This window comes from Panthera leo, chromosome D4 (assembly GCF_018350215.1).
Source record: "Panthera leo isolate Ple1 chromosome D4, P.leo_Ple1_pat1.1, whole genome shotgun sequence".
Classification (NCBI taxonomy): Eukaryota; Metazoa; Chordata; class Mammalia; order Carnivora; family Felidae; genus Panthera; species Panthera leo.
Window position 1 is genome coordinate 54,790,108 of NC_056691.1, and position 17,648 is coordinate 54,807,755.

The 17,648-nt window shown below is 40.4% G+C and overlaps 1 protein-coding gene across 4 annotated transcripts in view; it reads right to left on the bottom strand.

Moving 5' to 3' along the window:
• DDX58 (DExD/H-box helicase 58) overlaps window positions 1-14,895 on the bottom strand; it is a 46,675-nt gene extending 31,780 nt beyond the window's left edge. For 2 of the 4 annotated variants that reach the window (XM_042913446.1, XM_042913443.1), the window contains exons 1-2: window positions 14,108-14,895; window positions 7,785-8,026 (exon numbers count right to left, since the gene is read on the bottom strand). In XM_042913446.1, the coding sequence (XP_042769380.1) occupies window positions 7,785-7,890 (106 nt within the window). In that variant the 5' untranslated portion in view covers window positions 7,891-8,026; window positions 14,108-14,895. Of the gene's footprint in view, window positions 1-7,784; window positions 9,719-14,107 lie in introns of those variants that run through there. The other 2 variants (XM_042913445.1, XM_042913444.1) reach the window with 2 other exon arrangements.
• Window positions 14,896-17,648: the final 2,753 nt, after the last annotated feature.

Below are 17,648 nucleotides of genomic sequence, written 5' to 3' on the forward strand. Positions count from 1 at the left end.
CTAGGCTTTTGCTTGAATGGCATGAAATATGGCACACAAGAGAAGCTAAACAGAAACACAATGAGACCAGGTAGAAAACTATCCACCCAACTGCTGGTGGTCTTGCTAACTTGACACACTAACTCCATGTCTGGGGTGGTGACCAAATGGTTGCCTTCAAATGACCTGACACTTGATAGTGTCCCTTTTTTTCCCCCTATTGTCAGTGGAATGTAAATTCCAAGAAGTAAACCAGTTGCCTGACTGGTTAACCACTGTATCCTCAGAGATTAAAAGAGGACCCAGCACATAATAGACACTGAATGAATGAAGAAAGGAAGGGATAGCCTCCTTCTCTGCCAAGGTCTCTGTCTTGGAACAGTAAAGTTAACACTTTCAATGTGCAAAATTCAATGGTTTTTAGAGTTGTGGAGCCATCTCTATCTAATTTTAGTACACTCTGACTAGTAAAAAGAAATCTTGTACCAGCCACTCCCATCTCCCTTCCCCTTAACCCCTTGGTAACCACTAATCTACTTGGGTCTCTACAGATTTGCCTACTTTGGAGATTTCATATGAATGAAATCATACAATATGTGGTCTTTGTAAGTGGGTTCTTCCACTTAAGCATAACGTTTTCAAGATTCATTCATGCTGTAGCTTGTATCATTCATTCCTTTTTATTGCCGAATAATATACTATTGTATGGATACACCACCTGTTGTCCATCCATTCATCAGTTAATGAGCATTTAGGTTGTTTCCACGTTTTGGCTATTCTGAATAACAATGCAATGAACAGTCATGTACAAGTGTTTACATACACATATGTATTCATTTCTCTTGAGTTTATACCTATGTGTGAGATTGCTGGGTCATATGGTAACTCCATTTAACAGTGTAAGGAATTATCAAACTGCTCTCCAAAGGAGCTATACGTTTTACATTCCCACCAGAAATTTATGAGGATTCCAATTTTTTAACACATCCTTGCCAACACTTCTGTTTTTTAGTTTATCTATCCATACTAGTTTTCTGTGGCTGCAATAACAAATTAGCATTAACTGGTGGCCTTCAAACAATAGAAACTTATTCTCTTACAGTTCTAGAGACCAAAAGTCTGAAATCAAGATGCTGGCAGGAGCACACTTCCTCTGAAGGCTCTAAGGGACAATACATCCCACTTCCCTTCCAGCTCCTAGCATTCCGTGGTTTGTGGCCACATCAAATCTTTGCCTCTTTCTTCATGTTATTCTCCCCTCTGTTTGTCTGTCTTGTGGCCACATCACTCCAATCTCTGCCTCTATCTTCACATGACATTCTCTTTGTCTCTCAGTATTTTCACATGGCTATCTTCTTATGAAGACACCAACCACATTGATTAGGATCCCACCCTACACCAGCACGTCCTCAACCTTAACTGATTACCTCTATAAAGATCCTATTTCCAAGTAAGTTCACATTCTGAGGTAGTGGAGGTTAAGACTTCAACGTATCTTTTTTAGGGACAACACAATCTTGTTGCCTACCCCAACTTCCCTGGGCACACAACTGTACCCTATCCTTTGGGATAGTTAATCTTGTTCTTAGACTCTATCCTTAGAGGTGGGTTCTTACTCCCAGGCCTCCTTGCCCTTCATTCTTTCCTTAGACATTCCACCAGCCACAACTGGCCTCTCCCGCATGAAGGTCCAGATAAGTCCCAGTCACAGCTGAAACCTTCCCAGGGAAACTGTCTTGCTGCATCCTGGGCAGGTTAGCTTCACTCTGCACAAGGTCAGGTCCATCCTGCTGCTACCTAGTCCTGATATCTCCTGCTTCCTCAAAAGCACTGGGAGTTCAATGCAGGGAAAATTCTATTTTTGGTACTTTCCTACTACCTTTGCCATCCTGGCCACTCTGTGATGCCATAGCCAGCTTCTCAAGGTAGAATTTCTTGATCTCTTTTCTGTGCTTTCTTGGTCTCTTTACATGCCTCTGACTAGAGCACTGGCACTGCATAGTACACAGTAACTGTCTGAGTGTCTATCTTTTCCCATTGACAGTGATCATGGACATGTTGTATCCATTTTTGTCTTCATCTTTGTATTCTAATCATCAACAAAGCGTCTGGCTCATGTATGGTCCAGAAAATGTTACTGAAGGAATGGGTAAATACTCAGAATACTGCTCACGGAGGGCCCCTCCAAGATAAGGGTTAGCCTTCTACTCCAAAGGGATATTGCAAAAAAACTTGTAGCCCACAACCTAGTCTGCCTTGAAACATCCTGGACAACCAGTAAATAAGTAAAGCCCCGCAGCACCCTAGTGACCATGTAAGCTCTCCAGAAGAAACATGGCTTCAATTCTCCTTTCCCAAGATTCAACTAGTGTACAATATCCAACATGTGGAGACAAAGATTATGGTAAAAGAGATATTGGATATTGCTGGTGTAATTTAAACATATTGGTGTATTTATGTGTGCATGGGGAATGAATTTTTGGGCGTAAGGAGAGTGTGGATAAGCTCCCACTTCTAGGTGGGAAAAATGAGGCAGAAAGTTTATATTCAGCTACAACACTCATGTCTCAGCTCCCTAACTGAATCCTGATCGAGTATACTTGTCACAATTAAGGTTAACCAATAGAATTCAGAGATTCCAAAGCATCCAAGAAAAAAAAATAGGGGATAGAGAAACTTTATCAATCTAACGGAAAACTGAAAAAGATGAGAAGAAAGAAAAAAAGTTTATGGATACATGTGCACATTATAAAGTATAAAGAAATGAACAGGAAAAATATAAACCAACCAAATGGTATCAGTTGCCCTTGGTAAGAAGCTGGAAACGAAACTTCTATTGTTTCTTTAACATTCAAAAATAAGACAATACTATAGCATTCTGCAGCTAGCTTTTTCTATTTCCCGTTTCGTACTTTGTGATTACACTATAACTATAAATTAAAACCACTATATATATTAAAAACTATGCTGTCTATGTGCTCCCAAAGCACACTATGGTTTTCCATCAGAGTACTTACCACATTTCATCATTTATGGTGTACTTAGTTAGCAACCTGCCTTCGCATACACACTCTTATTTCTGTTAGGTCAGGATCATTTCTATCACACTCACCACTGATTTTTCAGTTCCTAGCATGATGCTTCCTATTAGATAATACGTGTAGTAAGTGTGTAAATTCTCTCCAATGCTAGCATATTGCCTAACATATGAGTTGTTCATTGAATGGACACATGAGTGCAAGAAAGAATGGGATTCACAATAGTTTGTTAGTGTTCCATTCATTCCAAGATTTCTAGAAGAGATTCTTGCAGGGGCTTATATTCTTCAGAGGCCCAAGCAACTCTGTGGCTCATTAGAATGTTACTTTGTTACTTCTCCCTGAGCACAACTAGAAAGCAGAAGCCCACTTTTGTTAATGGTATTCTTTCACTCCTCACTCCACAACCCTTGGTTTTACAGAGAAATTAGCCTTCAAATTACCTGTCTGCTTTCAGGTAATCTCCCAAAACTGCCTCACATCAGGAAAGATATTTCAGCAGTTGGAGCCTGAAAAGGAGTTGCCAGATCCCTTCTCTCATCTCAACTCCTTCTAGGCACCACCTCCCTTTTCCTCTTTTCTTAAAGCCTCTGCTCATCTCCAGCACAGGGCACTTGGGATTCAAATTTACAATATGGCATTCATCCGTCATCATGTGTCTCAAAAGCTAGACAGAAACACCTGAATTGAAGCCTGCAGCCATTCAGTCCAGAGAGTCTTGCTCCTCTCAAGCTTCCAGTCATTGCAAATAAGACACAGCAAGAGTAAGGGTCAATTACCTTGGAGCTCTCATAGCATTTTGTAATCATTAGTGTACATCTGTCCTCACCAGTCTCCCACCCCCAAAATCTTGAGCTGTATAGTATTTTAAAGAAGGGCCTAAATCTTATTCTTTAATCTCGATGTTGGTACAAAGCTGAAGACACATTAGACATAGCCATTAAAGGAAATACATGAAGTGGACAATGATTGGTTTATCCAGCTTTGAACCTGACTAGACATGCACCCCTACACAAGTCATAGCACTTCTCTGGGACTCAGTTCCCCACCTGAACTTCCAAAGGCTCCTCCTAGCAATTTCTAGTCTAAAATGTGATGGCAATTTAAGAAGCAAAACAGATGAACCTAGGACAAGGGAAGGAAAAATAAGATAAAAACAGAGAAGAAGGCAAACCGTAAGAGACTCTTAAATACAGAGACCAAACTGAGGGTTGCTGGAGGGGTGTTGGGTGGGAGGCTGGGCTAAATCAGTGATGGGCATTAATGAGGGCACTTGTTGGGATGAGCACTGGGTGTTATATGTAAGTGAATCATCAAATTCTACTCCTGAAAATACATTGCAATCCAGGCCTATCTCAAGAAACAAGAAAAATCCCAAATACAAAATCTAACAGCACACCTAAAGGAAATAGAAGCAGAACAGCAAAGGCAGCCTAAACCCAGCAGAAGAAGAGAAATAATAAAGATCAGAGCAGAAATAAACAATATAGAATCTAAAAAAACTGTAGAGCAGATCAACGAAACCAAGAGTTGGTTTTTTGAAAAAATTAACAAAATTGACAAACCTCTAGCCAGGCTTCTCAAAAAGAAAAGGGAGATGACCCAAATAGATAAAATCATGAATGAAAATGGAATTATTACAACCAATCCCTCAGAGATACAAACAATTATCAGGGAATACTATGAAAAATTATATGCCAACAAATTGGACAACCTGGAAGAAATGGACAAATTCCTAAACACCCACACTCTTCCAAAACTCAATCAGGAGGAAATAGAAAGCTTGAACAGACCCATAACCAGCGAAGAAATTGAATCGGTTATCAAAAATCTCCCAACAAATAAGAGTCCAGGACCAGATGGCTTCCCAGGGGAGTTCTACCAGACGTTTAAAGCAGAGATAATACCTATCCTTCTCAAGCTATTCCAAGAAATAGAAAGGGAAGGAAAACTTCCAGACTCATTCTATGAAGCCAGTATTACTTTGATTCCTAAACCAGACAGAGACCCAGTAAAAAAAGAGAACTACAGGCCAATATCCCTGATGAATATGGATGCAAAAAATCTCAATAAGATACTAGCAAATCGAATTCAACAGCATATAAAAAGAATTATTCACCATGATCAAGTGGGATTCATTCCTGGGATGCAGGGCTGGTTCAACATTCGCAAATCAATCAACATGATACATCACATTAACAAAAAAAAAAGAGAAGAACCATATGATCCTGTCAATCGATGCAGAAAAGGCCTTTGACAAAATCCAGCACCCTTTCTTAATAAAAACCCTTGAGAAAGTCGGGATAGAAGGAACATACTTAAAGATCATAAAAGCCATTTATGAAAAGCCCACAGCTAACATCATCCTCAACGGGGAAAAACTGAGAGCTTTTTCCCTGAGATCAGGAACACGACAGGGATGCCCACTCTCACCGCTGTTGTTTAACATAGTGCTGGAAGTTCTAGCTTCAGCAATCAGACAACAAAAGGAAATCAAAGGCATCAAAATTGGCAAAGATGAGGTCAAGCTTTCACTTTTTGCAGATGACATGATATTATACATGGAAAATCCGATAGACTCCACCAAAAGTCTGCTAGAACTGATACATGAATTCAGCAAAGTTGCAGGATACAAAATCAATGTGCAGAAATCAGTTGCATTCTTATACACTAACAATGAAGCAACAGAGACAAATAAAGAAACTGATCCCATTCACAATTGCACCAAGAAGCATAAAATACCTAGGAATAAATCTAACCAAAGATGTAAAAGATCTGTACGCTGAAAACTATAGAAAGCTTATGAAGGTAATTGAAGAAGATATAAAGAAATGGAAAGACATTCCCTGCTCATGGATTGGAAGAATAAATATTGTCAAAATGTCAATACTACCCAAAGCTATCTACACATTCAATGCAATCCCAATCAAAACTGCACCAGCATTCTTCTCGAAACTAGAACAAGCAATCCTAAAATTCATATGGAACCACAAAAGGCCCCGAATAGCCAAAGTAATTTTGAAGAAGAAGACCAAAGCAGGAGGCATCACAATCCCAGACTTTAGCCTCTACTACAAAGCTGTCATCATCAAGACAGCATGGTATTGGCACAAAAACAGACACATAGACCAATGGAATAGAATAGAAACCCCAGAACTAGACCCACAAACGTATGGCCAACTCATCTTTGACAAAGCAGGAAAGAACATCCAATGGAAAAAAGACAGTCTCTTTAACAAATGGTGCTGGGAGAACTGGACAGCAACATGCAGAAGGTTGAAACTAGACCACTTTCTCACACCATTCACAAAAATAAACTCAAAATGGATAAAGGACCTGAATGTGAGACAGGAAACCATCAAAACCTTAGAGGAGAAAGCAGGAAAAGACCTCTCTGACCTCAGCCGTAGCAATCTCTTACTCGACACATCCCCAAAGGCAAGGGAATTAAAAGCAAAAGTGAATTACTGGGACCTTATGAAGATAAAAAGCTTCTGCACAGCAAAGGAAACAACCAACAAAACGAAAAGGCAACCAACGGAATGGGAAAAGATATTTGCAAATGACATATCGGACAAAGGGCTAATATCCAAAATCTATAAAGAGCTCACCAAACTCCACCCCCGAAAAACAAATAACCCAGTGGAGAAATGGGCAGAAAACATGAATAGACACTTCTCTAAAGAAGACATCCGGATGGCCAACAGGGACATGAAAAGATGTTCAACGTCGCTCCTTATCAGGGAAATACAAATCAAAACCACACTCCGATATCACCTCACGCCAGTCAGAGTGGCCAAAATGAACAAATCAGGAGACTATAGATGCTGGAGAGGATGTGGAGAAACGGGAACCCTCTTGCACTGTTGGTGGGAATGCAAATTGGTGCAGCCGCTCTGGAAAGCAGTGTGGAGGTTCCTCAGAAAATTAAAAATAGACCTACCCTATGACCCAGCAATAGCACTGCTAGGAATTTATCCAAGGGATACAGGAGTACTGATGCATAGGGACACTTGTACCCCAATGTTTATAGCAGCACTCTCAACAATAGCCAAATTATGGAAGGAGCCTAAATGTCCATCAACTGATGAATGGATAAAGAAATTGTGGTTTATATACACAATGGAATACTACGTGGCAATGAGAAAAAAGGAAATATGGCCTTTTGTAGCAACGTGGATGGAACTGGAGAGTGTGATGCTAAGTGAAATAAGCCATACAGAGAAAGACAGATCCCATATGGTTTCACTCTTATGTGGATCCTGAGAAACGTAACAGAAACCCATGGGGGAGGGGAAGGAAAAAAAAAAAAAAAAAAGAGGTTAGAGTGGGAGAGAGCCAAAGCATAAGAGACTGTTAAAAACTGAGAACAAACTGAGGGTTGATGGGGGGTGGGAGGGAGGGTAGGGTGGGTGATGGGTATTGAGGAGGGCACCTTTTGGGATGAGCACTGGGTGTTGTATGGAAACCAATTTGCCAGTAAATTTCATATATTAAAAAAATAAATAAACATTAAAAAAAAATAAAAAATAAAAAAATATAAAAAAAAATTCTACTCCTGAAATCATTAGTGCACTATGTTAACTTAGATTTTAATAAAATTTAAAAAATAAAATAATTTTTAAAAATGCTTTAGGGATCTTGCCTCAACACCCGAGTTCCTAGCAGGCTACTTGTATTGATTAAAAGAAAGGAAAAAGCACGGGAAAAACAAGTCCTAAACTGTTTCCTTGCTTCAAGGGACTCGGGCCGCTGGGGACCACTCACCGTCCTTAAACCAGGGCGACATGTAGCTCAGGATATAGGTAGGGTCCAGAATCTTGATGACATAGTCCTGGAAGGCGCGCAGATTCCTCCTCTCCTCCGCCGTCATCCCGGTGGCTCAGCTCCCCGCGAGGTCCTACCTCACCGGTGCCCCACTCCCTTTAAAGCCCAGCGGCCGGCCAGGAGGGATTTTCTGAGAGGGTGTACTGGCCCAGCGGAGAGGCGGAGACGCCGGGGAACCTAAACTGCAGAAGGGAAATGGAAACCGAAACCACAACTAGCGGCGAACGGGTCAGGGCTTGGCGGCTCGCGGAAGCTGGGCTGCCCCAGGTCCCCGCCTCCCTGACCGCATTTTCCTGACGTTAGCCAACCTGCAAGCGCTCGCTCGCCCAGAGGGACGGAGGAGGATCCCTGGGAACTTTTTTTTTTTTTTTTCATTTTGCTTTTATAGCAGTAAAGTTTAGATTCAATAAATGCACAGATTTTAAATGTATGATTCACTGAGTTTTGGAAAATGTGTATGAGTGTTAACTGCTTCCCCCAGGTTGTGTAGGTCCTACCTGCGTGTTTAACCTAACAGGTATCTCCCACCTGTTTCCCAAACTGTATGTACTATTTTGCATTCCCACCAGTAGAGTCAGAGAGCTCCAGTGGCTACACATGGGTCAATTTGCCATCTTGGTCAATGTGAAATAGTGTATTATTGTAGTTTTAACTCCTCAAATAGTTAATGATGTGAGCACATTTGCATGTACCTGTTGGCCATTTACATATCTTCCTTTGTGAGGCATTTGTTTCCATCCTTTGCCTGATTGGGTTTTCTTTGTATTATGAACTTATAAGTTATTTATTCTAGATATAAGCCCATTGTCAAATATATGTACTTCAAATATTTTCTCCTAGTCTGTGACTTACCATTTCATTTTCTTAAAGGTGTCTTTCAAGCAAATGTGAAATATTAAGAAAGCAAATAGAGTCATGAGATAGAAAATAAAGGAGATCGAAAAAAACTGTTTTAATGCAGTGGTAGGTCTTTCTAGGTAGGTCACACTTCAGCTGAGTCCTTAAGAATGAGAAGGAATGAATTATTCAAAAAAATAGGAAGGGGGGGAATTCCATACAAAGGGACAGAAAGCACAAATGAGTCAAAGAGAAAAAGTGATTTGTATCAGGAATTTCTTGAACAAGGGATAAATGGCATGGAGTGTTACTGAATTGGTGAAAGGGCCTTGTAAGGCAAAGAATAAAGTACAATGGGAACACATTGCAGGATTTTAAGCAAGGAGTAACATAATTTGATGACATTTTTTTAAAAGACTTTCTCTCTGGCTCCTATGTGGAATGGGTAGATCGATGGGAGCTGACTCAAGAGAGGATGAGAGCAAAAATGAGGACAGTGGCAATGCAGAGTATAAGAAATGAAAAGTTCCAGATATACTTTAGACATAGGATTGAGTGAAGGAAGTGGGAAAGGAAGAGGGGAAAAAAAATCAAGGCTACATTCCAGGCATTGGCTTGAGCAACTAGGAGAATGGTAGCACCAAGACTAAAATGAAGAAGACAGGTTTAAAACGTATCGTATTCTACCGTGAAAGAAAGATGTTAGGTAACAACAAGTTCAGGAAGGAGAAATAAAGCAAGATAAGGGAATAAACAGTAATGAGGGCTGCTTATATTAGATGAGTGACTCAAGGAAGACCTAAGTGAAGTGAGATAGCATGCCATTTGGGTGAAGAGCATTCTAAAACAAAGTGCAAAGAGAAAAAACAAACAACAACAAAAAAAAAAACCACATAGTACAAACAAACAGGGGTGAACCAGGTCTGCAAAAGAAAAGAAGGGGAGAAGAGTCACTAGAATAAAGTGGGCTGGGGAAAGAGAGGAGAGAGGTGGCCAAGACAGTTCACATACAGCCTGACAGACCACAATGACTTTGGTTTTGATTTTTTTAAGTTTATTTATTTGGGGAGAGAGAGCACAAGCAGGGGAAGGGCTGAGAGAGGAGGAGAAAGAGAATCCCAAGCAAGCTCCAAGCTGTCAGCGAGGCTTGATCCCACAAACTGCGAGATCACAACCTAAGCTGAAACCAAGAGTTGGATGCTCAGCCAACTGAATCACCCAGACACCCCAGTTTGGGTTTTGATTTTAAATATGATGCAGAACCATTGCAGGATTTGTTAAAAACAAGACCTGTTTTTAAAGGCTCACTGTGGTTGACTGGAAGAAAACAAGCTGCAGGGAGACAGGTGGAAGCCTACTGACCAGGTAAGAAGCTGGCACCAGCACTAGTCCAAGTGAGAGATCATGGCATCCTGGATTAGGAGCAAAGCTGTGGAAGTGGTAAAGTGTGGCCATGAACTGAATGTGGGATATGTGAGAAACAAGTCAAGGAAAATTCCTCTTTAGCCTGAGCAGCTGCGTGAATGGGGGTGCCATCTATTAGAATGGGACGTTGGAAGACAGCAAGGCTTGTAGGAGGAAATCAAGAACATACTCGCTTGCTGATGAGAATGATCCACAGGCAGTGCTTCTCAAACACGAATGCACAAGAATCACTCACAGGTCTTATTAAAGTACTGATTCTGACCTAGTAAGTCTGAGATTCTGCATTTCTAAGAAGCTGACACTGGTGATGCTGATATTGCTGGTCCACAGACCTCGTTCTGAGTAGCAAAGTAACTAAGTAACATGTAGCTAAGGAACTAAAAAGCAGGAGATACAGGAAAAAAGAGGATAATTTAAAAAATCAAAATTCCTGTTAAAGTGAGGTAAGTGAAATCCACAGCACGTGCAGAGGGTGTATGTCCCAGAACAGTGGTTCTCCAACTGTGGTCTGCCAGCCAGTAACATCAGAACCACCTGGAAACCTGTTAGAAAAGCAAATTCTTGGCATCCCAGACATTTTGAAGGTGTGGGCCCCAGCAATATGTTTTAACAAACCTTCCACATGCTACAGATGCACACATAAGTGTGAGGACTAAAAGCCTAGACGAAGAGGGCTTTCTCCATTGAGTGGAGCAAACCTGGATGCTATGGTAGGTTGGATGCAAAAGTTACAATTCTTCACTTTTCCCAATACTTATACCTCTTACAATGTAACTTTGTAGCTCCTCCCATCAATACTGGTCTCTTTTCCTTCCCCTACAATCAGTTTGGTCTTAGGACTTACTATAGGGAGAAAAAAAAAAAAAAAAAAGAGGAAATGATGATGTCAATTCTGAGCCCAGGTCTTGAGACTCCACACTTCTCTCTCTCTCAGACCCCTGTGACCACCAGGTAAACAAGCTCAGGCTAATGTGCTGGAAGATGACTACACAGAGTCCAATAATCCCAGATGAGGCCATCCTGGATCAGCAGGCCACCCAGTTGGCTGAGGACAGACGAACAAACCAGTCAAGACCAAATGGGTGGGCAATGTCTCTACTAACATGCTAGAGGGGTATTGTTTTGGTGAGCAGATAGGGTTTGTGTTTGCCTAAACCTGGCACTGGTCAGAACTGCCCAGCCACTATGGAAAGCCTGCGGTAGAGACAAGTGGAAGGTTTGAGAAAGTAAAAGGTGTGAACTATACCCATTATACCAATGAGCAAGAACACTAAAGAAACTTGTCCACTTGGGATTGTGTTCTTATGGTGACACCAACCTGAAGTTCCTAATTTCCTTCAAAAACACTCAGGAGGATGCATGTAGGCACAACCGAAGAGCTGGGTTCATCCAGATGGAGGTCTTGCTAGGTAACAGGTTAGCAAACTATTGCAGGACAGATTTGGCATGTGACTTGTTTTTAAAGAGGCCACAAGCTGAAAATTGTTTTAACATCTTCAAAGAGTTACAAAAAAAAAAAAAAAAAAAAAGACTATACAACATAGAGTACATCTGGCCCTTCACAGGAAAAAGTTGCTCACCCCTAAACTAAGTGAACGAAGACAGAAGGGCTAGAAAGAGGTTATTGTAAGGGAATGATTTAAACATAATCCAGAAAATCATAGCTGAGCATGAAGGGAAGTATAGAGAAGGAGGGCGATGGGTAGAGTAAGGTCAAAAGATTATACTTCCTAGTCCTGTATTCTAAAAATGGTATTAGATATCTTTGGAGGTGGCCTAATCTGCCCCACCCAGAACAGAATTCCCTGATTCAATGACCACATGAAGGTAACTCCCAAGACCTTAAAAATAAAATTAACCTCTTGGAAATTCTGTTTATACCCTACTGCATGCAGGGCACTGCCTCTGATACAAGATATACAACATAAAATTGAAGAGACAAGTATATGGGACTACGGGTACATATACTTCTTGGTCTCTTTTGAAAACCTTTTCTTCTTTTGCCAGCCTCCTTAATGTTGTATTCTCTAGAATTTTCACTTATGCCTGCTTTGTTTTTCTACTCTCTGAGAGAACTCATCCACTTCTACAACCTCTCTAGTACACCCACCCTAGTTTCCCAGTAACTCCTAAATCACCTCCCTAGTCCCCATCTCTCCTCCAAGATTCACACTCCTATTTCCAGGTACCCACTGGAAATCTTCATCTGTCCAGATGTCCCCCAGGGTGTCCCAAAAGAATTTTCTGTGATGATGGAAATGTTCTCTACCTATATTGGCCAATATGGCAGCCATGAGCCTCACTAAACACCACTTAAAATTCAGTTCCTCAGTTTTACTAGCCACATTTCAAGTGATCAATACCCACATGTGCCTAGTAGCTACTATATTGGACAGTGCAGCTCTAGGCTGCTCAGTCTCAAACTGAACTCATTGTCTTCCCCAACTATCCCTATTCCTCTATCTCCTAATTCTCACACGGGGTGGTGGGGAGGGGGGCGGAAATCTCATCATACCAGACTTTTCCCTCTCCTTACAGCCCATCCTCATGTACATGGTACCCAAATTTTGTCTAATCTACCTCAGAAATTGATTGAATCCAGCCTCTCCACTGAATCCCTGTTGTTTTTCTAAAGGCCCTTCTGACTTCTGGTTTGAGCTATTGAAAAGAGCTCCTTAAGCAGTCTTTCATCGAGGTTTTCCCACTCCAAACGTTCTTCTACATTACTGCTAGTTGTTTGAAAACAAATCTAATCGTTCCATTCCCACCTTCTTTAACATTTCTGTTGGTTCCACCCTATTCATTGTTACACCTCTAGCATTTAGCATAGACTCAGACCATATGTACTCAGCATTTGGTGAATAAATGAATTTTACAGACATAAGTCCAAAGAGGTATCCTTGTGCTTGAGAATGGTTTACCTATTTAAAGTGCAGATGGTCATGCAGAGAAACAAATACTAGAGATCTAATTCTGCCCCCTTGTGTCTGTACAAAAGCATATCATCTAATGCTTTACAGGGATGAATTTATGGACTCAGACCTTGGCCTAACTCAACTTCCATTTTCCTTGCCTCTTGCTTTTCTCAGGCACAGATCCAATGGATTTACCATTCCCCCACGTGCAGGTAAAGTGAGAATTTCCTAATTTTCACATTTTAACAACCAATCTTACTGTACTTTTTTAAATGGCCCTTTCGCACTTAATGTTTTCTAATACCTAAGTGATTCAGGTATTGACTAAAAACTCAGAATGAGGAAATAACTATTTACCAAGTTTTCATTATCTTCTTTGTACACATGCCAGCTGCTCTAGTGGAACTCAAGCATAGTTTAAAGTACAAGATATAATATCCATGACACAACTACCATTTCCTTCTCCATCCTTGATCTTCTGCCATCACCCACAGTATCTTCCATGTAAAGGATACTTCCAGCCACATTGATCACCACCCTCAGTTCCAATCACCTTCACCTCTACCTCCACCCATTCTAGTTACTTCCAAACATCCCTAGCATTAGGCACTGTCTAAAATACTTTTTGTCTTATTCCTTCCTCCACTTATCTACTTGAACCTCACTGGAAAACAAATTCTTTGTTATCTCCCTGTTCTTTACATATAATGGTGACCTAGCTTCACCTTTCCTACACAGCCCAGAAGCCAGAATGCATCAATTCAACTATACTCACCAATATCTCAACTCCCTTGCCTCCCTTTTACTAGTCACATTCAGAACTTCAACCATGAACCATCTATTTATTCACTCACCAAACACATACTATACAACAGCATTTTCTCATTCCTCTTCTCAAGTCCAATCTTACTCACGACCCATATTTCTCAGAAGTTGGCATTACTTCCTACTTCATGGAGAGAGGCTTTACAAGTGTTAACCTCATCTCAGTGCATCTTGCTCATGAGTATTTCTTTGTGCATTACCTCCTTCTGTCATTTCACAGTAAGACTTGCCTCTGCTTCTACCCATTACCAATTCACTTACCTGTGCTGTGCTCTGCCATTCAGGAACTCTGCTCCATCAGTTACCTCTCCTTTACTTTTTTTTCCTATTCCAGGGTCTCCTTTTCAGAAAGCTTGTCTTCCCTCTATCCTAAATTACAAAACAAACAAACAAACAAAAACCTCTCTTGGGGCCCCTGGGTGGCTTGGTCAGTTAAGCGTCCAACTCTTGGGTTTTGGCTCAGGTGGTCTCATTGTTTCATCAGTTTGACCCCTGCAACGGGATTCTCTCTCCCCCCTCTGCCCCTCCCCTGCTCATGCTCTCTCAAAATAAATAATAAACTTAAAAAACACCTCACCTTTGTTTTTATACCCCTCACACACTTGCTTCTGAGCATGGGATCAAGAGCAGTTAACCATGTATCTCAGACTAAGATCCTTATCTCAACAGGCCCAGGATTATAAATGGGAACACAATACTTCTAGTGACTGGTTCTTTCTCACAAAGTGGCTTTAATAGTTACTGCATGTTCGCCTGTGACTTTTTTTCCTTTTGCCAAGTATATGTGGCTGAAAACTCTAACACACTCATACAGGTAACCTAGCAGGCCTACAGAGGCAATTTTATTAACGTTTTGAAATTATTTTAAACCTACAGAAATACAAAAATAGTTTAAAGACTTCCTTTTTACTCTCATTTTTTAACACTTTGCCACAATTTATCATTTTCTCTGTCTACATATGTAGCATTCTTTCTGAACCTTTTGAGAGTTAGGCTACATACACAATGATTATGATTTCGCTTCCCATGTGGGTTTTCCTAAAGGCACCAGTGGACATATCCATATAGTAGTGCCCCCCCCCCCCCCACTCACCTGCAATTTTGCTTTTCATGTTGGTTATCCACAGTCAACTAGGATTTGGAAGCAGATGATCTGCCTTTTAAAGTATCCTGAGGTCAACAGTAGCCTAAGGCTACATAACAATGCCTTTGTCATTCACCTCATTTATCTCATCATGTAGGCATTTTACCACCTCACATCATCACAAGGATGAGTACAAGTTATTTTGAGAGACATTCACATAACTTTTATTGCAGTATATTAATTGCCCAATTCTATTATTGCTGTCGTTAATTTCTTACTTCACCTAATTTATAAATTAAACTTTATCACAGATATGTATGTATAGAAAAAACCAGTACATACAGGGTTCAGTACTATTCAGTTTCAGGCATCCAGAGGCATCTTGGAACTTATTCCTTGCAGTTAAAGGGTTCATACCATATAAACTCTGGTCTCAGTAATAGCTACATTAATTTAGTCAGTTAACATTTCAATTGTACGTAGCTTAACGAGCTTAATGTTAGAAATGCACCCATGCTCAGAATTCTGAAAAAATCTGGTTTGTGAAGAGAAACCTCTCCCTCTACTTCCCATCCTTTGCCCCCATTGGTGGGGACAGTGGGGTGGCCACAACTCAAACCAGCTCATACATGGTTTCTGGTATCCTGAAGAACCTTCTGAAAAATTTTTAATACAGGGTGTACTGACCGACTAAAGGCATCCATACCCACTGACAGGGAACTGTAATTATTCCCCATGATAGAACAATTCCCAGTAAGAATGGGCTGTCAGTTTACCTTGAGTAAACTGTTGTTGCCCTTTGTATGCACAGACCATTATTACAGATTAGATGGGTTGGTGAGGGCCTTGGATTGGCTCCCACAGAGCTTACTGAAACTGGGAATAAAGTTTTCCTGTTGTCAATCTGAAGACTGATGAACAACCAAGTGCAAATGTTAGGCTGCATTCCCGTTAAAGTCCCAGAAGTCACAAAAACACTAAAAACCTGAGGTAAAATAAAATGTCTCATGGACAATGAATTCAGATGAACAGGTTAAAGAACACAGGATTAGGCTAAAAGCTGACAGATAGCAGAGCCCCCTGAAAGGAGAAAGGAGGTCTTAGCCAATTTTAAACATCTCTAGCACCTAGTTATCCATCAAGTGCTGTTAAGTATTTCTTATATGAAACGAAAGAGAAGGGATTTACCAGTACACATACATACAGTCGCCAAAAAACTTGCAGATTGGTAAAACACTCTGTAATCAATTACTACAGAGTCCAGGGTTATTATGAGAGCAAGTTTGAGGGGAAATAATGGAAAAGGGTACACGTTAGCAGAAGCCTCCTTTAACACAGATGAAATTCAGTTCCTAGCAGAAGAAAAATCCACATATGAAGGCTCTGCATTAGTAAGCAGCAGCCCCTCCATAGACCTGAAACAGGCTAAGGTGGCCAGAGCAAATGAGGGGAGAGGAAAGCTGAAGGTGGACCAGAATCTGATGAAGCAGAGGCATATTATGCTGGATTTTTGCTTGCTTTTTTTAAGTATCCTAAGAATAACAGAAATTTCCTGAAGGATTTTAAATATGGGAATGAAACAAAAAAAAAAAAAATTTTTTTTTAAACTTTTTTTGAATGTTAACATCAGGAATGGATGGAGGCGGGGGGGGGGGGGGGTAGGTGTAGAGCAACAATGGATACAGGCAGACTCATTATAATAGCACAAGTGAGAGATTATGGCTGCCTAGGTTGGATAATGGTATAGACACATTAGAAATACTTACTGGCCAGGATTTGGGGATTGAATGAGAGAAGGAGGAGAAACAAAGACTGGGAAATTTTTGGCCTGAACACCTAAGAGGATGATGTGATGGTGCCATGTGTTAAGATGAGCTTTAGGTGTTTAAAAACATTGATAGGTTTTCACTAAATGTATACAAATATCACATAAAATTAAAAAATGAAATAAAATAGCATTGTCTTTAATACTTGAGAAAACTACAAAATCATGTCATAATTTCAAAGTATATTCCTCGATCAACTATGGTCTTCCCAAAATTTCTCAGTCTCAGTGTCTGAGCTTACTAAAAATTGCCAACATCAATTTTAGATTGTCATTTTAAAAGAATTTCCTATCGCCCTTATAACAAATACAAAAATGACCTACAAAGCTTGGTCCCACCTTGTCCTTTGGCTAATTTTGCCTACTTTTAGTTCTTGCAGTATGCTTCTGCCTTTGGATCTTTGGACATTTTTTCCTTTGCGAAGAACAACTCTACTCCTAGCTAACAGCTACTTGTTTTCTCAATTTCAATTCAGCTATCACTTCCACATGAAATTAGGCCCCCACTGTGTGCTCTTATAGGAAATTATGTTTTCTCTTCTGAGAATTTATGGTTTTTAATGTTTACATATATGTCCCCCAAGGACAGAGATCATATCTACTTTGTTCTATCACTGAAACCCTAAAAACATAAAACATAGAACCTGCCACCCAGCAGGCATTCCAACTTCTGTTGAACAATGGATGAATACGGTAACAAGGCAAGCTGAAGGCTACTAAATTAGATTTAATCCAAATTCTGTTCTTCCCTGGCAATCTTACATCAGGCTAGACAGAGAGCAATTTATTTTATCATCTCTAAAACAGGATAAAACATAAACATAACCACTTTGCATACAAGAACTACCAATGTAGAAGTTTGGCAAGGGTATTTTGTTTTTAATAGGCTAAAT